Source organism: Rutilus rutilus (genome assembly GCF_951802725.1).
Source record: "Rutilus rutilus genome assembly, chromosome: 4".
Classification (NCBI taxonomy): domain Eukaryota; kingdom Metazoa; phylum Chordata; class Actinopteri; order Cypriniformes; family Leuciscidae; genus Rutilus; species Rutilus rutilus.
The window spans coordinates 6,697,310-6,718,140 of NC_140212.1; the positions used below are offsets into that span (position 1 = coordinate 6,697,310).

At 37.9% G+C, this 20,831-nt stretch overlaps 1 protein-coding gene across 1 annotated transcript; it reads right to left on the bottom strand.

Annotated features, from left to right (window-relative positions):
* Positions 1–1,135: 1,135 nt before the first annotated feature.
* LOC311289107 (scavenger receptor cysteine-rich domain-containing protein DMBT1) lies at positions 1,136–20,300 on the bottom strand. The gene is made up of 22 exons (XM_084406865.1): positions 20,256–20,300; positions 19,359–19,509; positions 17,995–18,069; positions 17,358–17,926; positions 15,384–15,583; positions 13,855–13,924; positions 13,417–13,755; positions 12,745–13,081; positions 12,531–12,712; positions 12,026–12,331; positions 11,615–11,917; positions 11,110–11,418; positions 10,626–10,928; positions 9,809–9,897; positions 9,628–9,708; positions 7,486–7,622; positions 5,297–5,346; positions 4,840–5,187; positions 4,435–4,743; positions 4,006–4,314; positions 3,277–3,410; positions 1,136–3,186 (listed from the first exon to the last, which is right to left on the bottom strand). The coding sequence occupies exons 5-22, from the start codon at positions 15,387–15,389 to the stop codon at positions 3,070–3,072; spliced, it is 3,729 nt and encodes a 1,242-aa protein (XP_084262991.1). The 5' UTR covers positions 15,390–15,583; positions 17,358–17,926; positions 17,995–18,069; positions 19,359–19,509; positions 20,256–20,300; the 3' UTR covers positions 1,136–3,069.
* Between the last annotated feature and the right edge of the window lie 531 nt (positions 20,301–20,831).

The following is a 20,831-nucleotide window of genomic DNA, read 5'->3' on the forward strand; positions in this document are numbered from 1 at the left end:
TTGCTCGCTCTATAGCAAATCAGTCGCTAGTTGTAGCGTTACCTTTTTAGTCTCTGAATGAATCGCCCTCTGATATTCTCACTATGAAGTGTAATAAGAAGGACTATTGCAGTGTTTTAGTCAACTAGTCTGACTGCCAGTTTTGAGGGAAATAAAAGAGTTATGTTTGATCTCAAGGCCTTATCATCACTTTCCAGATGTGACTGAAAAGGGTTTTAGTTTTAGATAAGATCTGAAATTCTCCACCCTTTTTCTCCTTCAGCCACCCCATAGCTCCTCTTTTTCTAGTTCAAATAACAAAACAGAACATCATCTCAGGGTTCAAAGAGCCATTGCAGCCCAGCCAACGATGAGCAACGAGCCTCCGATTGGTGCCAGCTTGCTGAAGCTGGGGTCTTGGTTAAAGCCTGGTGGTAGAGCGGCCCACAGAAGCAGCCCATGCCAGTGAGGAGGACTGCACCCGCCAGAGCTGGTTTCCCACAGCGAGCGGCTCCAGACTGTGGTAGAAGTGGTACGTGTTTGCTGTATCATACAATTCTGCATGCTTCCGTGACCAGGCCGGTTTTCAACCGGGAACCTCCTGACAAGGAGGACATGCTCATACCACTGAGCCACTGGCACTTCCACACTTGCTCTTCTTTTTTTTGGGACTTTTGTCTTTTTTTAATTCATCAGAAACCAATGAAACTAAAGCCTTCTTCCACTCCAAGAGTGAGATTTGAACCTGGATTCTCCAGACCTAGAACCACCAGTCAGACCACTGAGCCACTGGGGAAGCTGCAAATGGATTTTTTTTTTTGGAGTGTTGACTTCATTATTCATTTTAAAGTTCATAAGCTTTCAACCTGGATTCTCCACCTGAAACCTCTGACACTTCACTCAGTGAAATTCCTTTCATCACCATGTCCCTTTATAGGCTCCGTACTTTTTGAATATAAGCTGATTCAAGAGTCACTCACATGAGACAAACTATAGAGACTTTGGCCCTGTCCCAAATGGAACCCTAAGCACTCGCGGTCTTCCTCTGAGTCCGCACTTTCGTGACGTAATGCCGCTTTGACTGTCGGGAAGAAGTCTGCTGTGGAGCCCGCTTCAGCGCGGGCTCGGCGAAAGTGCGCATCAAGGGTGCAAATCGACCACATGGGGGCGCTCGCGAGCACCCTTCTGAGATCTAAAAATGACAAATGGGACACACTGTGGTCTCACGGACACGCGCACGCGGCAGCCATTGTAAGTTCACAAGACCGAAAGTGCACATGAAGTGTGCCATTTGGGACAGGGCCATAGAGACGATTTATTTTGTTAAAGGTACAATATGTCGTTTTTTTGCTTTAAAAATAGCAAAAATCACTAAATCTATGTTATATATATATTTTTTAGTTGTGTACTTACATTATCCCGACTGTTTCCAACAACTTTCAAACCAGGAGAAATTTGTAATTTAATTCGAAGACACGTCCCGTTTCTTTATTTCCGTTTTGTCGCCCGTCAATGGCGTCATATCCGCGTTCTCCCTGGTTTCCGCTCGTACTGCCATAGTAACCAGAGCCCTCTGATAGTAACCAAGGCGACAGACGTGGACAACTGTGTAGTTCGTAATGTCTATCTGCACGCTGTTGTTGTTTCGTTCAAACATTATGGACCATGGCAAGCAGACTTTGGATAAAAAAGGAGAACTAAAACGAGAATCAATATCAGCGCGGTGTTTTCGAGATGCCGAGAGCTCCACGTCCGAGACTTCGACCGCTCCTACATGTACTTTATTAAACAGGTGAGCACATTTACATAAAACTAATCAATGTTATATAGTTCAACAATGATAAAATGTTAGAAAATGATCTGTATGTTATTCTAATGTTGATCTAGCTTACTGCTAGTCTCATACAGACAAACTAACACATAGAATAACATAAATTTCAACACATTCAAATGCAGTTTAGTGTGCTAGTGTAATGTTAGACCAAGTGAAACAGCGCTGCGTTACCTCACAAGTTTAATTTGTCTAATAAACTGACCTGTGAGTAGTAATTCTGCACTTGCGTGTAGTTCGGTAGAATGAAATGTCCATATTCCTTTTATATCCGCGGGACTCGCGTCGCGTGTGGAGCTGATAGCTGTCTCTTAGCAATCCCGACCTGCTTCATATCACAGTCATGATAAAAACATTGATGTATTCATCCATAAACATTATTAGATCGGTCGGCTTGACGTTGACGACAAGATCCATAATTCTTAGCAAATGTTGCGTCATCAAACTACGCCTTTGTTATTGTAAGAGGTAGCGACCCCTAGCGGCAAAAAAATGACATATTGTACGTTTAAAGCTGTTAATAGAGTAATGTAACTAAACATCGCCATCCTGTGGTGAATTATATGTATCACAATGATACAACTTATTTTTAGGGACAAAAAAAAAAAGAATTCAAAATCGTGTGTCTGCAGTTAGAACAGGACATTATGTTAGAATAATCTAAAATATAACTGACTGAAAAAAGGAGCATTACATTTTATTAGTAAACAGAAAGGTAACAGAAATTGCAACACAAATAATCAGGGTCTGTCGATCTCCAAAATAGATAGATAGAGGCAGTTAAACTTTATAAGTGAGTCTTGAGAAATAACATTTCAAAGCTGGAAAATGCATTGAGTCTTAGTTTTGGTAGAGAACATTTCAGAACGTCAGTTGTGTACCAGATGTAAATTTTTCCATTAGCAATTTGCCTAAAAGATGGCTTTTGGTTACAACCAAATGACAACAAATTTATCTCAATCTTTAGATTGATGGAAAGCTGGCTTTTATTATAGACTGTGTGCGGCTATTAAAACAAAAACAACCAGGACATGATCATAAAGAATATATACAACGTAAGGCTGACATCTTTTGCCATTTTAATGACTGAATTCATTGGGTGATATTAATTTGTTTAGCAAAATTGCTGACTATATTGATTGGGTGCATTTGCCTGTGAGGCACAGTCAACTACATTAGGAACATTAAAGTCAACATTTTAAAACATGTAAAATCCAAAAATAATTATATGTATGTATATATTTGCATTATCCAGCATGTCAGTTACATGTTCTTGGAACTTTCTTTTCCTGGGAGATGTTCTGGAACACTTTTCCATCTGGCTGAGTTTTCAAAGTCAGTGAGAAAGGTCCACTTATTTGTAACTTCTTTCCCATCTATGAGAGAACAATAGTAACATGAGCAGTCAGTAGATGACAGCAGAAAGTAGTGTAATATGCAGCTCATTGTTACTCCACTGCTCCTACCTCATCCAACAGTTTACTCATGGTTCCAGGATCATTTGGGTTGAATCTGGAGTCAGTTTTCACCTCAATCCTCAACAGCACTTTCATACGTGAATGTGAGTCCTGGCCAGGGTCTCCGTATGTGGTAGTGAACTCTAAAGAGCAGTATAAAAGATGCAAAGTTAGGTTAGGACTTTTTTAAAATATATATAATAAATCAAATCAGTCCAATTATGGATTATATATATTATTGTACTAGGAAAATGTATTATATAAAATAATATTACTTTAGTTTTCAGACCATTTCTTCCAGAATAATCATCTAAACAATCAGGTTGTTGTTCAACAACAGTACAATTTATTGAACGCACTGTATTCTATTTCTATTCCTCACAGCCTTGTTTTCATTCCTACCAAAAATTGAATATGGCGCTATCCTGACTTGAAAAAACAGGAAAAAACTATTGAAAAAACTTTTCAAAATAATGATTGACAGCAAAATAACTGCACAGAGGCTTGGAATAGCATGAGGGTGAGCAAACAATGCAAGTGGTGCATCACTGCAGAGCCATATGGGTCAAATACTTTTTGACTAGCTAGCCCAGCTCTGTGTAACTAAGAGGTGGAGCTTAAGCCATTAGGTTTAGGGATAGGGCCATTGGCTCTGCAGTGAGCAACCCCTCAAATAATGACAATTTCAATTTTGAGTGAACTATTTATTTTAAATGGAATTGCCGGTTTGCAACTCACGACTGCAGATGACTCCAGCGTGCTCTGAAAATCCACAGTCATGTGTTCCCCATCCCTGAAATGCACAGGTGCTCAGTGCTACCTCTTCCCCAGTACAGTTTACATTGTCCATCCATATTTGTCCTGATGTGGCTCCAAAAAAAGAACCACTGGTTAATTCTTTAATGCCTCCACAGCCCATCTCTCTACACACCACTGCAGCATCGGCTGCATCCCAGTCATCATCACACACTGTTCCCCATATTCCATTATGGAACACCTCCACTCTTCCGGAACAAGCGTCAATGCCGTTAACCAACCTCACAAGGGCTGATGCAAAAGAAAACAAAACACTGATGTCAAGCAATTACAATCATATTGACTGTTGTTAATTACAAACACTGAAATAAATACAATACAAAACGCAGTTCATTTCAGTAGTTCACTTACACTGACAGGTGACTCCAGCATCTTCTGAATGATAACAGTTATGCACTCCCCACTGCCCAAATTCACATTTGCTCAATGCATGCTCAGTTTCAGAGCAGTTTACATCATCCATCCATATTTCTCCTAAACCTTCTCCAAAATAAGCTTCACTCTTTGCCTCTATCACATCCCCACAGCCCACCTCTCTACACACCACTGCAGCATCTGACAGATCCCAGTAATCATCACACACTGTTCCCCATGTTCCATTATAGAGAACCTCCACTCGTCCAGAACAGGAGTTGACGCCACTCACCAGCCTAGTTCTTACTGAGGAGACACATTCAAATGAAAAAATAAAGTGTGATAATATTGAGCACGATTAGATATGCAATTAAACATATTGTAAAAGGTTTTTTTACTCACGCTGACAGATGACTCCAGCATACAAGTCATGTAGGCATTTGCTTGGTCCCCAATTGTTCAGTGAACTCACTGCGCATTCTGTCAGTGAGGATTCAATCCCAACACATTCCGCCTCATCTATCCATACTTGTCCTGAGCTCGGCCCAAAATATGCCGCTATCTTCACCTCTTTAGCCTCCCCACAGCCCAATTCTCTACACACCACATTTGCGTCTAACAAATCCCAGCCTTTGTAACACACAATTCCCCACATTCCAGAGCGGAGAACCTGCACTCTCCCAGAACAGGAGCTGCTGCCATCAACTAGTCTGACTGAAGCAGCCTTGCTTAATGTGGAATTTCCCAGAACTGCTTGTCATGAGAGAAAAAGCATTGAGAATCACAAAAATGTCATGCAGTATGTAGGGCAAAAACTAAAAAGGTAGTTTATATGTACGAGCTGTGTTTGAGCTCTTACCTTGAAGTAAAATGAGCCATATGGTGCACAGCACTGCTGCTGAAAAGAAACTAAGACAAATTATAACACTAAAAGATATATCAGAGTAACTGAGAACAATGAATGACTTCATTGGATTTGCACTGAATAATGTAATAGGTAATTTCTTATACTTCCTATGACTAAATAATGAATTGGACCATTTTTGACAGTCATAAGTGGCCCAATTGAACTGATTTTATCAAAAAGCATTAAAAGCATGTTAACCCTCTGAGCTTCTTCGTAAATGGGTTACACTTAGCTTCCTCCGGGTCAAAAAAGACCGAAGCCTTAAAATGTAACTTTTTTTTCCCCCAGGAAAACCAATCAAATATATTTTTGTTCAATAATATTTTTTTAATATTATTTAGAATTTTTAAAGATTTTTATGATACTTTGCATTAATTATATAATTTTTATGAGCTATTTTTTCCATTAGAATTAATATATATATTTTTTATTTCATTTTCTTTTTCTTTTTTTTTCAATAAATGCACCATTTCACATCAAAATAGAGTGCAGGCCTAAAAAAAAAAAAATTCAAGTGAGAAGAGCGCCATCTAATGGCTTAAAAAATATATAAATATGTGTCATGTCCTATAACCGCCTATAGGCTGCCTATAGCTTTTTTATTTTTTTTTATTCCCATTCGGAAAGAAAAAAATTAATTACTAAGCAACCACTGAATGGAACAACACAAATTATATATCATTTTAAAGCTTAGGATCTCAGCTTTTTAATGCATCTAATCACATTTATTAACTCCTAACGAGTGCTGAGTAATCCCTCTAAAACCGAGTGTACCGCCAGCAGGCGCCACCTAGCTGCGAAAATATTCTTTATCATATTTTTCAGAAATTTTGCCTTGATTAACACAAAGTTGATGTCATTTGAAAGCTTAGAGTCTGAACTTTACAGTGAATGTATCCACTTTGAAAAACTCTTAAGTATTGCTGAGTTATTTGCTGATAAATAGAATTTTTTTTCATAATCTATAAAACAATGTACTGCAATGTGTCAAAAACATCATACAGCTCATGAAACATTCACAGATCATTGAAAATGGCACTTCATTTTTTACAGCATATTATTACAATTAAAATGAGCCCAAAATGAACATAATCTATTGCTTTTATGACAAGATATTCTTCATGGAGAAAAAATTGCCCATGAGGGGGTGTCAAAGACTGTACAAAAAGGCTATCTCTTTTCCAAATGCTGTAACTTTTGATTCCTTTATCCAAAAAAAAAAAAAAATTGTATCCAGATGCAGCTAACATGTAGGGGGACTTCACTAAAAAAGAATTTTCCTCCTACCTTATTTCCTTCCTGAGTTATTCCATGACAAATAAGAAAGATATGCAAAATCATAATAAAAATTATATATATATTTTTGTCTTTTATCAGCCGTTTCTCGGCAGGACAATGTCCAAATGTAATCTAATTTATATTTTCAAAAAATGTAAAAAGAGTTCTTTCAAACGATACCTACCTTTTGACTCTCCTTGCTACAGTTTTGGAGTTATGATTATATAGTTTTTATAAGTTTGGTGCAAAATTTGTTGTGTGTGTGGGTTGTGGGTGTGGGTGTGTGTGTGTGTGTGGGGGGGGTGGGGGTGTCATATTTGCACTCTTGATGTTTTAGAGTGTCACCCCTTTATTGCTGTGCACTTTTTTTCTGCACAGTGGCTGATTTGTAGTTTGTACCACCAAAAGTTTCTCTGAGTTTTAGTGTTTTTTCGTATTTCCCATTCATTTCCTATGTCGGTCATTTTTGACCCGGAGGAAGCTAAGTGCGACTATTTTTTTTACGACCCTTTAACATATCCGAATCATGTCCATGATTTTTTTGTGTGTTCACATAGCTAATACGACAAAAGTTACCAAGTGTCATCCCATTCCGATGAAGCAAAAAAATTTAAAATTCAAAACGTAAACGTTTCGGGTCATTTTTGACCCGAAGAAGCCCAGAGGGTTAAGCTGACAGATCTCTAATTCTATTGTCTAAATGAAAATTATTTGTATTACTACTAGACATATATTTTATAGAGAATCATACCTGAGAATCAATCACACTTTGAGATAATAATATTAACATTTATTCTTTTAGCACAGAAATAGAAGCAGCAGAATAAAGTCAGAAAGTTCAAAATATGACTAAGGGTTTAAACCTTTTGAAGTGTCCCATGTATGCTTCTGTATTCTTCCTCCCTCTGAAAGATAAGTTTGTATGTTGGCGATTTATAGTGTTTTTATCTAGAGGTACAACCTCCAGCCCATGTCTCCTCCCTTCAGACAACCCAGACAATCACTCCTTTTTAGTGTATTATTACATAGGCTATATTTGTAAATTACAGCATATACTCAACAGGTAAAGTAGTTAGTAATTTGCACTTGAAGCAGCATTGACCTAAGGGTGCAAACAGGTTAGGCATAAAATAAACTATGAGGTATTGATCACAATAGTTGCAATCACTCTGTCTCTCAGATATTATCACTTTCAACTTGTTCTCTCTCTCATAATGCTGGGTTTTTCTTCATTCTTTGGAACTGTCTGCATTGTTAGGTGTTCGCAGAAATTGTAATTCTGTTCAAACTTATGCTCTTGCATAACACTTGCTTGGCACTGCACAAAAGGCTGTTCGATTGTTTGCATTTTGTTTGGTTGTTTAAATGAGTTGTTCCTCCCTAATTACTCTGTAAGGCCCCATTAACAAGATGCAAACTGTGAAGCTTTTGAATATTTACCTTTCAGAAATAATCCTGCATTCTTTAGGACTGTCTGTCAAGCTCCAAAATGGACAACAAAGAAGCATCATAACAAGACGTGCGTGCTTTATTACACGTCTTCTGAAGCCACGTTTCAAATAAAAGTCTAGTTTCTGTAATTGTGCATGTTGCACGCTGTTGTTGTTTTTGAATAGTAATAGGTTGCTTTTCCTGCTAAATGCATGCACAGGTCTGTCTCAGTTCATTACCCATTGCAAATGGTTATTGGAGAGCGAGATGATGCACCATTTTTCCTGCATCCGTTTTGAAAACCTCGTCACATACATCCTGTCAACACATACGTCGTTACCAAAGCAACCCATGCAGATAGGTTGGTTATGTTTGGACACACAAATCTTATTCGATCACTTGCAATTAATAGTGCAGACAGTCTGCCTGAAAATATCGGAGTTGAAAAATAAAATAAAAATGAATTTGCTTGAAGTCTGAACATATGATGTTTTATTAAAGTTCGGGAGGAGCACGTTCAGATAATTAACACAAGTGGAGAGCACTCAGCAATCAATGGTAAGAGGTATATATACACTCAGCAGTCTCACCTCAATCCCATTGACAGTTTTGCAGCATCCCCCCACCACCCCTTCTCCACGCTTCTAGTCCTAAACACTTACATACGGGGGGAGTACCCTGGGTTCGGGCCGAACTCCGAGCTCGGAGCCCTCCCCCCGGACAGCACGCCAAATACGCATTAAACTTTACCCCCTCAAATTGTATCTAAGTGTGAACTTGTGAAATAGCCTAAGTGTCCTGAAAATACTTTGGTGTGTTATTTATGACAAATAATGAGACACCAGCTCATCCAGCCTTGATGCTTCTCAACAGTGCTATCATGACATGGGTGGAAAGATTCATTCTAGTTTCAAAAACAAAGCAACTGGAATAATTACCTAAATATGGTAACATGATACCATACCTAGAGTACCATGGTAACAGCAGTCACAACATGGACACTCATCAGGAAATGATCACCCTGATAACCAAGGCAAATTATTTAGTTTGTAACTCTACAATGGTCTGAATCTGATTCGTGTTTTAAATGAAATAGAATGGAATTAAATCAAATTGAATTATTGTTAACAACACTAATTACATTTGTGCAATTATAAAAGTCCAGACAGGTTCATATATGTACAATATTGGATATATCAAGATTACTGTATATATTACATGTAAATGTTGGTTAGCAAGTTAGGATATGAAACAAAGATACTTTCTCATAATCTAAACACAAATATGTATCGTCACTAGGAAAGCAAAAATTGCAGGGATATTATATGAAGCACTGCCATGTATGAAAAACTTACATAAGATAATTATTAATAATATTTATAAAAGGTCAGATTATATATATATAAAAGATTGTAGCATTCAATTTCCTATTAGATTATCCTTGTTTTCTTCTCTGCATGCCAGCAATGACCTGAGAAACCAACATCATTGTACATTTTCATTGTGGAAAATATTACATTCAAAATTAAACCATTTTAAAGTTGTGCTAAAGTCTTACCAAAATGTCAGGGTGCAATTCCTTTTGTCTTTTTGAAGACTTTTCCATCTGCCTGAGTTTTCAATGATAAAGTTCCATTTATTCGCAGCTTCTTCATCTATGAGATCCAAATGAAGGTAAATACAAAGAGCCAACAGTACCATGAGCAGACAGTAGACGACAGCAAAAAGTAGTGAAGGATGCAGCACTGCTCTCACCTCCTCTGAAAGTGTATTTATGATTCCAGAATCATTTGGGTCGACTCCAAGTTCAGCCTTCACTGTAATCTTCAACAGGACTTTAATATCTGAGTGAATGTGAGAAAGTTCAAAAAATTTAATTTCTTGCTCAAATCATTGTTGTGCTCAATGGACCATTTTCACATTTCCAGGGTTCTCAGACACTGAAGTCTTCATAGTTGGTTTAACGTCTGGTGAACGGAAACTACAACAAAAATAATTAGCAAAGTAGCAAAAGAAAAATTGATTGCATCTGCAGCCGTTGCAGCGTTAACCAGTTTTCTCTAATTTAATGCCAAGGTAATAAAACAGTATAGTGCTGTAATGTATGCCTACATGTAGCCTACTTTAAAAAAATTATTTTTTTTCTTCCCTATTGTGATGTATATCCGGCTTCTCTAACAAAAACAAATTATGGCGGGACTTGATTTTGAACTGATTGGATGGTTGGATCATTGTGGTTTGCTATTGGTGGATCTCACGTGAGTGACAGGTTGTCCCGCCCTCACGCCAGTAAGCACATCATCAGAGAAGAGAAGAGAAGAGAAGAGAAGTTGCTGCAAGAGGGAGGGGAAGTTATTTTGATTCAAAATATGAGGGTACAAGCATAAAAAATACAAAAAATACTGCAATATTTCATAAAACATAAGAATGTTCCATTTTGATTTCATGGTGACTTTAAAAATGAAAACATAAAAAAAACGTACGAAAGTGCTAGACTTACAGAAATGCATCTTCACAGTTTGTGAAAAGGGTCCATTATATCACTCGCTGACATTAAAAAATTGGCACTCACATCCACAAATGACTCCCGCATCTTTCTGGGCACAGCTGGTTGGACTTCTGTTATATGAACAGCTCATCAATGTAGACTCATTCCCAAAACAGTTTACATTATTCATCCATACTGTTCCTGAACCCTTTCCATAATAAGCAGAACTCTTTACTTCCAAAACTGCTCCACAGCCCAGTTCTCTACACAAAACTGCAGCATCTGACAGATCCCAGCCATCCTCACACACTGTTCCCCACTGTCTATACTGGAGAACTTCCACTCGCCCAGAACAGGAGCTGGTGCTGTTGACCAGCCTAATGATATCTAATGCTCAGACAAAGGAAGGGAGATTATATATATATATATATATATATATATATATTCAGTTTGAGTTTGAGCTTAATGCAAATCATTTTTGTATTATATTAACTACATTCTATGCAAGGGATGTAAAGCACGCTGTTCATTTTTTAATATTAGGAACAAGGCTGCAGTTTGAACTCACCCTGACAAATGACTCCTGCATCTTTCTCATGTCCACAGCTGCCTTTTCCCCATCCACTTGATTTACAATCTTGCAGTCTTGATTCAGTGTTAGAACATTGTAAATCACTTAGCCATACAGGTCCTGATCCTTGACCAAAATAAGCAGCATTTTTTGCCTCTATTACATCCCCACAGCCCATCTCTCTACACACCACTGCAGCATCTGACAGATCCCAGCCATCATCACACACTGTTCCCCATATTCCATTATATCGAACCTCCACTCTTCCAGAACAGGAGTTTCTTCCATTAATGAGCCTGATAGGAGCTAAATGTCACATAAATGAAAGCAAAAGAAACATGTGAATTAATTAAATACATATTTAGGATGTTTTCTCCCTTTACGATGCCTAATAACTGTACTTCATTTTCAGTTCAGTCCCACACCGGGCTGCTATAAACTCTTTTTTACATAAATAACAATGAGAGTGTAAAAAGTTAGAAAAGCAGTGGATTTTACTTACAGTTACAGATGACTCCTGCGTCCTTTGAATGGTCATACATTCCATATTTACGTGATTCACAGACTCTCAGTGTGGCCTCATTTCCAACACAGTTTACACTGCCCATAAATATCTGTCCTGCACCTTGTCCAAAATAAGCAGCACTCTTTGCCTCTACAGCATCCCCACATCCCACCTCTCTACACACCACTGCAGCATCTGACAGATCCCAGCCATCATCACACACTGTTCCCCACTGACCGTTTTTGAAAACCTCCACTCGTCCAGAACAAGAGGTGCTGCCATTAGCCAGTCTAATGTTAGCTAATGCCCACAAAAACAAGAGTTATAAGTGGATCAAATATGATGAATCAAAGTTTACATGCTTAGTTTAAGATACTGTTTATTTTGTGTACAAGTTTTTGTACTCACGCTGACATGAGACTCCAGCATCCTTCTCATGTCCACAGGTGTTTTCCCCCCATCCCTTTGAATTACAGTTTCTCAGTGTAGAGTCAGTGGCGCACTGTAACCCACTTAGCCATACTGGTCCTGATCCCTGTCCAAAATAAGCAGCACTCTTTGCCTCTATAACATCTCCACACCCCAATTCTTTACACACCACTGCGGCACGTGCAGAATCCCAGCCATCATCACACACTGTTCCCCATCGGCCATCAAAGAAAACCTCCACTCTCCCAGAACAAGAGTTAGTGCCATTCACCAGCTTAATAAGACCTAAAGGCCAGACAGAGTAAAGGAAAACAAACAAGCAAACATATTAGGATAGTTTACCCAACAGATTCAGACCATGATGTTTTTTTACTCACTTTACAGTGACAATATTTTCTCTTCAGGTTATAATCTCATATGGTCTTACATGCATGGCAATGAAAGGAACACACACAAAGCTGTTGATTTCATTAAATTGACTTACCCTGACAGATGACTCCAGCATCCTTTGAATGCGAAGTGTACACTCCTAATTTTTTTAACTCACAGGCACCGAGTGTGGCCTCATTTCCAATGCAGTTGACATCATCCAACCATACTGGTCCCAAACCTTGTCCGAAATACGCAGAACTCTTTGCCTCTACAGCATCTCCACATCCCATCTCTCTACACAGATTTAACCATCAATTTAAGCACACACACATACATAAAAGATTTCGTACTCACAGTGACAGGCAACTCCAGCATCCTTCTCATGTCCACATGAGTTTTGTCCCCATTCCTTTAAACTGCAGTGTCTCAGTGTCGATTCAGTGTTAGAACACTGCACATCACTTAGCCATACGGGCCCTAGTCCCTGGCCAAAATAACCACCGCTCCTTTGCTCGAAAACTTCGCCACAGCCCATTTCTTTACACACCACTGCAGCATCTGACAGATCCCAGCCATCATTACACACTGTTCCCCACTGACCGTCATGGAGAACCTCCACTCGCCCAGAACAGGAGTGACTGCCATTCACCAATCTGACGAGGGCTAATTTCCACACAGAGCAGTCAGAATATTGATGCATTTAAATGCACACAACATAAATATTAGAAACAGTGATTAGTATTTTGAATTGTTTCACAGTACAAATATCTAAAAAATCTTAAATGAAGACTCAGAAGCAAAATTACTTAAGGTATTGCTGAGTTTACACTTAAAAGAAGAAAAAAAAACTTAATTCTTAAAACTTGAAACTTAAAGGGAGAACGAGTTTTATTTTTTATCTTGTGTCATTTTGCTTTTTGAATAAATGTATCTTGATTTAAGAATGTTTAGATATTTTACTGAAAAAATAGACAATAGTTTTTTTGCAGTGAACTTACAATGACAGATGACTCCAGCATCCTTTGAATGGTCACAGTAAAACTGTCCCGCTTTCTTAAATCCACAAATGCTCAGCGTAGACTCATTTCCAAAACACGTCACACCACTTATGAATACTTGTTCCCAACCTTGTCCGAAATAAGCAGCACTCTTTGCCTCTATCACATCCCCACAGCCCATATCTCTACACACCACTGCAGCATCTGACAGATCCCAGCCATCATCACACACTGTTCCCCACTGACCATTATAGAAAACCTCCACTCGTCCAGAACAGGAGTTGTTGCCATTTACCAGTCTGATTGATTCAGACGTACTTGAAATGGTTTTGCCTAGAACTTCATGTAACAGAAAAAAGTACAAAATGTTAAAAATACTAGCCCTGTCACTGAAAAAGTTGCTTGACCGTGCTTGTTCGTGTTAGTGTTACTACTTACTCAGAAATGGAATGAGCCACACGGAGCCTGACATTGTTGCTGAACAGTCCTCAACTCCAACAAATGAATTCTAAAAAATAAAAATAATAACATGAACCAGTTTTGATATTCACATACACTCTGCAATCATCACACCTGCTTTTTGTTGTTCTGTTTATAAACTGGCAAGTCAAAAAATCTATGTATGACTAGTTAAATGTCACTCCCATGTTCCCTCCTACTCCATGTTAGGAAGTAGAGTTGTGATTGAGGTTTAAAGTGGTTAAATCTGTTTGGCTCTGGTTCCTCCCACCGACTGACTTCAACACACCTTTTTACTTTCTTAAGTCCATGCAGGTGCAATCAAACTTGTCTCACATGAGCATGACATCAAAAAGCAAATGCAAGTTATTAATCTTTGAAACTATGAATAGTTGAAGATATTTTTAATAAAATCTGAGATTTCAGTCCCTCCATTGACAGTCCACACAACTACCATATTGAAGCTTCAAAAGGTTCATAAAGAGATTGTAAAATTAATCCATATGAATCCAGCAGTTTAGTCCAAATGTTCTGAAGAGACACGATCATACGGAGCCCCTAAAGGGACATGAAGGAAAGAAATATGATCAAATGCTTTTGCGTTCTCTCACAAATATTTTGCGTTCCCCCAAGAAACTTTGTGCTCCCTCACAAAAACTTTTGCGGTCTGCCAAGAAACTTTGTGTTTGCTTGCAAATAGCTCAAAAGGTTTTGCAAGCAAATGCAGTTTCTCTGGGGGAAAGCAAATGTTTTTGTGAGGGAAAAAACTAAACGTTTTTGTGTTTTTTGTCATTTGCGAGAGAACGAAAATCATTGACTTATTATTTTTCCTTCCATCTTTATTTTTTCCACCACAATGTCCCTTTAGGGGCTCCGTATGATCGCTTTATATGATGAACAGATTTAATTTTAGGCTTTGTTGCAACTGGCCTGTCTGAAATGAAGTGAAGCCTGTGTTTCTTGCATTGTGCTGCTTTGAGTAATATTCAAATTACATCTTGAAGTAACTTTGCATCCAGTCTTTAATTTGACCACTAATCCCTCATGATCCCAGCTCTTAAATTATAGGCCCTAAATGTAATTTATGCTGAAGCAGCTTTTTTTCAGTCCATTTACAAAGAATCTGTTGGATCTTTTGTCTTGTGACATCTCTTCTCAATGTGTATGTGCTGCATGTTCATCTGTGTGATCAAGTGCAGTTACATTAGCACTAAATTATGCAGTTACAATGACAAAAATAAAATCTTGAAACCTATGAGACAAATTTGAGGTGGCATTAATGAAAAATGCATGAGAAAATTCATGTAATGCAAAAGGTATTGCAAATCTGTATTTGTGTGCAAGTGATCCATATGTAATAGAGCATATTCTTGAGAAGAAACTTAAAAAGAGTGCAATGACTATTGCATCTGCCACATACTCTTTCCTTCCATGCACTTAAATGAATTATATAGAAGAGAGTATAGTTCCATGAACAGTAAAGATATATTAAAACGTTTGACACTTACCTGCATATACTTCAACTATTACACCTGAAACTGTTGCTGTGTTCCGCCTCATGGTACTAATCTTGTCTGAGTTTTCAAGAATAAATTTACCAAATGGCCCCTCCCAGTCTATGGCTCACCTCCATATAATGAAGGCATATGCATGTAGTCGACAATCAATCAGGTCCGTCTGAGTTCACAATGTTTGTCTACTTCATCTCCTGTTGAGTAATAAAAACCAATGAGTATAATTTCCCCATGAACAAAAATGCAGTCTTACCTAATGAAAAACAGATGCTGAGCTATACCTGTATTTACACATAAAAGCACTTCAAATTTTCTGGTCAGGCTTTCTTAAGCCAAAATCAAGTTTGTCTTGACAAACTTTTTATCTAGTTTGTTATTTTAAGCTTAGAAAATACATTATGCTGTTATGTTTGCAAAATATAGAATATAGAGGGTAAATATAGAAAGGCCTGGAAGTTTTTGTCTTTAGGATCTGATTTAATAACCAGATTTTCATGTAACTAATAACCACTGTGAACTTAAAATTGCAAAGAGCCTCAACAGTAGAGACCTCAGCTACTTTATTATTGTGGTGTGTTGTTTTGTTAATGGATAAATTACTTCATAATCTGATTGTAAAGTATTCTACTACAACTACTGTACTAAATGTAAATGTGTCTGGTTTTGTCCCAGAAAGGTGCAGATTTCACATAGGCCTACTCCAAATATGTTATTTAACATGCACCTATATTTCTGACTTTTGTCATTCCAAAAAAACATTGTTCAATCAATCATACATTTTTTTTAATGTTGAGTGTAATGTTGAAATTATTAAAAATAGTTCAAGACCGCCATATTGACTGTTGTAAATATAGGCATAGTTCCAGATGAATGGATTCTTTTTTATATAAAACTTCTTAAACTTTGTATTTGCTTTGAATATAATTGAGGCATACCCAATGTGAAATCCACACTATATTTGGCTGCTTTGAATATTATTCAAACAACATTTAAGGGTTTTAGAATGATTTGCTTTGCTGAATAAATAATACAAAGTACCTTGAATCTGACCATGTGCAGTCATATCATGTCTGCCACTTTTAGGCTACAAATGTATTTTTTGTAACTTTCAGCTTTTGTTATATCAGAACAAAAACTGTGGCGTTTTGAGCCGTAAGTGGATTCTGAGTTCTGCATATTCGCAAATCATCTCATTATAACAAACAATTATGTAAATAAAAAAATGAATTGTACAGTCAGCTTCATTGATTATAACATAACTTTGTGAGATTGCGATGACTAAAATGAGTACGTTTTTTAGTGATTGCCAAAGGGAGCGCTCTTTGTGCCATGTCAAACCCGACATACAATGTGCTTTTTCCCGTTAAAATTAACAGTAGTTTGTGAACATAGACGCTTTAATAACAAATAATTTATCTAGCATTTATGCTGGGATGTGTAGGTTGTGCAGTGACACGTAACCTGAAACTATTTCAAGGAAATCTATTTAAATGTGTTTTTAAAGGGGAAGCACATCTTCTTAGCCTTACCCTGGAGTTGGTTCAACCTCCACCTATGCTTTTACTAGTATAACCATTCAGATGCCAGTAGGACTAATAAAGTTAATGCTTAAACTCCAGATTGATTCTCATTTAGATCTCATTTAATGTGGCTTGGTAAAAATAAATGAATACATTGAGGGAATATCCATGACAAATAATTGTGTATAAATATTTTTTACAGTCAGGGGTTTGGACCTGTAAATTGCTTAAGGTAATATTTTTACATCCTCAGGTTGGCAGTATCTTTTTAGAGCTCATAATGCTTTATTTTTGCTTCTGTGTTCAGCTTTGTTTTAAGTACAGGGAAGTTCTTTTTTTTTTTTTTTTGCTTAAAACAATAGATTCTAGATTTATTTAAAAGAAACACCTGACTACGATCTAAAGGCTTCATTAAATTGATGAAAAAGACCCCTCAGTTTCCCCTCACCCAAACTGCATTGTAGGACGGTTTGCCACCTTAAGTTCCTACAGCGAGGCACACTGTTCCACGATCAGTTCCACAACTGAGTCTGTAGGACATCAGCCCATAGCATCCTGGACTCACGGCGAGGAGACGGATGTCTTGAGTACCCCGTGAACTGGGAGGGCTAAGGCCCAGAGGAACGATCATGGGTACCTCGGGATAACATCCTGGACCTGACATTACTCACAGTGTTCCATACAAACAATCCAGAACGTCCTGCTCCCTGAGGTAGAGGCTGTCCTTGTTGCCCTCCAGCTCGGTCATCAGAAGGGGGGTACTGTCATGGACTCTCTCAACACACCATCTGCACCAGGTCCTACAACTACACCCATCCCGTCCCAGTCACCCGAATACTGATCAGCCTCACTTTTAGCACGAACTGGTTAAATACTCATGATTCCCACACATCCTCGTCCGCTCTCATCAGTCTCTGCTGGAGAGTGTACCTACCGGACTCGTCCCATCAGGTGTCTACTGTCCCGCAGCATAAACTCCGTGTACTGCCTGTATCATCTTCATCCATCTGTGTAAACCTGCAAAAAGGAGAAATGTATTCAGTTAAGTGTGACTGTCAGTTGGATTGCATTGAATTGTGACTCACCTGATAGTTTTCCTGTTCTGTTTCAACAATCTGTGAATAAATCATCCATTACTGCCAAATCCCTTGTGTCGTTCTCTGTTACATGACAATAACATTTGATATAAGCATTTCACAGATTTCTATGTGCACAAATATTTATAAAAATATACTGTCAGTACATCAGAGGAGAACCGTCAGGGCTCCTATTGTAAAAAATGCTGAACGCTGATAAAATAGCTAGCGCTATTCGCTATGGAAACCGCAAGCAACATTAATGAGGACATCATTGCTAAATTATCCACGCCGTTTTCACGATTCATTTTTAAAGGAAAGCAGCAGTTAATCGGCAAAGGAAGACCTACACCAGAGCTTAATTTGGTGCAGAAAGCCAAACCTTTTAAAAGCATTTCAAACCCAACAATTAAACGATACCCCTGGATGACAGCATCAATCAAGAAGCTAAAGCTTACTGCTGGAATTGTTTGCTGTTTGGGTAAGTTATTTAAAATCAAATAGGTTACGTGATATCTAATAGGTTATTCTGGCCGCCGCTGCCACTGTTTTATATGTTAAGCTTTATTTGAGAAAACAAATAAAGTTTTATATGAAAAACTTTATTTTATTTTTTTCCCAAATCACAAGTTTAATACAGCCTGGTAAATGCATTTAATCGGCTGCTGTGCCAGTCTAATGATATGATTTATCATCAACATGCGGAAGTGTCTGTCGCAAATGTACTTTGCTCTGAGCGTTGTCTTGATGCGCCGGCATACATTACATTTTGTTGGTTTTGTGGCCAGTTACATTTTCCATTTTTCGCTGAAATGAGTGACACACAGATTGCGTGATGATAGAATTCTCTGTAATGATGAATTGCATTTTATTACTTTTTGTTTTATTTTGATGTTAACTCTCACGCTCCCTCTGATGTTTGCTTGTTGCATTTCTTTTCAAAGGTAACTTATGCAGTACTATAAAAGAGGACACAGTAAGCTAGGTTCATTTCACTTTTTTCCTGATGAGGGAAGGGGTTAAGAGCGCCAAGTTTCAAGAGATACGGTTCGCTACTGAGCTATAGGGTAAACATATATACACACATGATATTGTATGATTTATGATATATATATATGAAGAGATCAGATGCAAAAGCCTCTAAGTGCCGTCTGAAATTTTCTTCTAGAATGATCATTTTTATCAAGCTCGTATATTCAAGTTCAGTAATTTCACTTAAATTGCAATGAAAATTACCTATTAATTGTCATTTAAGTGAAATTACTGAACTTAAATATATGAGCTTGATAAAAATTATCATTCTAGAAGAAAATTTCTTTTGCATCTGATCTCTTCATATATATATATATATATATATATAATTGTTAAAAAACCTCTCTGAAGAAGGTAGCATTCCTCTCTTGGTGGTCTAAATGTTTTCCTTGTATTTCAGAATGTTGTGCACGTGTATCACGCCGTCCAACACTAGGTCCTTGTCAACCTGTAAAGTCATCCGCAGGGTGGAAGATCTCAAATGAGCCAAATCTGATGAGAAATATGGACAAATTCATGAGTGCAAACATTTTAAAATACTTAAACAAAAAGTGAGGATGCATTTCAGTATATCTTATTATTCATGGTCATAGCCCTAAAATTGGTTGTAGTGATAAATCTGGCCAGTAGATGGCTGTATATAAATATCAAGGCTATGTTTTACAAAATCCTTGGGCTTGGACACATAGACAGTATAGGGCTTGGACATGAGTAGCTACCATAGACTGTAAAAAAATAGGGTAGCTAAGTTACATCTTACTTTTTTTTTTTACAAAAAAAAAAAATACTAATAATAAGAAGAACTTCCTGAGAGATCCATGAAATCTCATTGTAGGCCAAACCAACCTTCAATCTTTCCTGATGATCTTTAACACTAATACCCATTTTTAAGACAGTATACTCTAGAAAATAGTTCCTTTGTTTTGCAGACTTCAGGATTTTGAACATTCACTTTTTAATTTAATAAATAATGCATCCCTTTCTCTAGTCTTAAAGCCAATCACACAGCACAGACAGACACTGACCAATGCGGACAATCACCAGATAAAAAATTTTCGTCACTTCTCAGACATTTCACAGCTCAAAACACTGATTGAACATGTTCAATCGGCGAAAACAAGCCCCGACCAATGGCAACAGATGCAAACAGGGTAGCGCAATGAATTGTTTGAAAAGTAAAAACAAAGCAAATATGTTTAATTGTTTAAAATAAAAACAAAGTATGTGGGAATATTTACCTATTTATTTTTAGCATATATATTTATTAGTAACGGCACCGAAGGCTTCCGTCCTGCGCCTTTAATCTGAATTTCCAACCGACCACATGGGGCCTGTGCTGGTCGGGTCAGAAGTTTGCTCAATGTAATGTTTAAATCCTAGTAAGCATGAGGCAAAGAAAGTTCTCAATTCTTAGAGACTTATTCAAATCCAAAAGCTGGACAAGCAAGCCCAGTGCCATTAATTGGCAGCAGGTTCAACATTCTCTGGTTCAACCAGGGTTCAACACACTTCTTACTCGACACCTTTTAAAGGTAACAACATGAGGACTACAGCGCCATCTCCTGACAAAAACAACACTGTCCGTCTGTCTCCCTGTCTTCAGATAATACAACCGTCAGCCAGCGAAGCGAACTGTCCGAATTGGTGTCCGCACTAGCAATCCGCAAAGCCCCAAATCACCCGAGACCCGCTCAGAAACTATGCCCCGTGCGGATCACGTAAAACTTCGTCTGCGTTCAGTCCTAGACGTAAAGCAAGAGCCGGTTCGGATAGCGCGACTGCGGCTCCACACGAGAAAAACACGTGAGCCCGGT

Excerpts from the sequence above, each read along its gene's own strand:
- LOC311289107 (XM_084406865.1), bottom strand. Across the intron at positions 13,756-13,854 it reads GTGGCTCATTCCATTTCTGA|TTCTAGGCAAAACCATTTCA; the intron begins GTAAGTAGTAAC and ends TGTTACATGAAG. Across the intron at positions 11,918-12,025 it reads TGCTGGAGTCTCATGTCAGC|CTAACATTAGACTGGCTAAT; the intron begins GTGAGTACAAAA and ends TGTGGGCATTAG.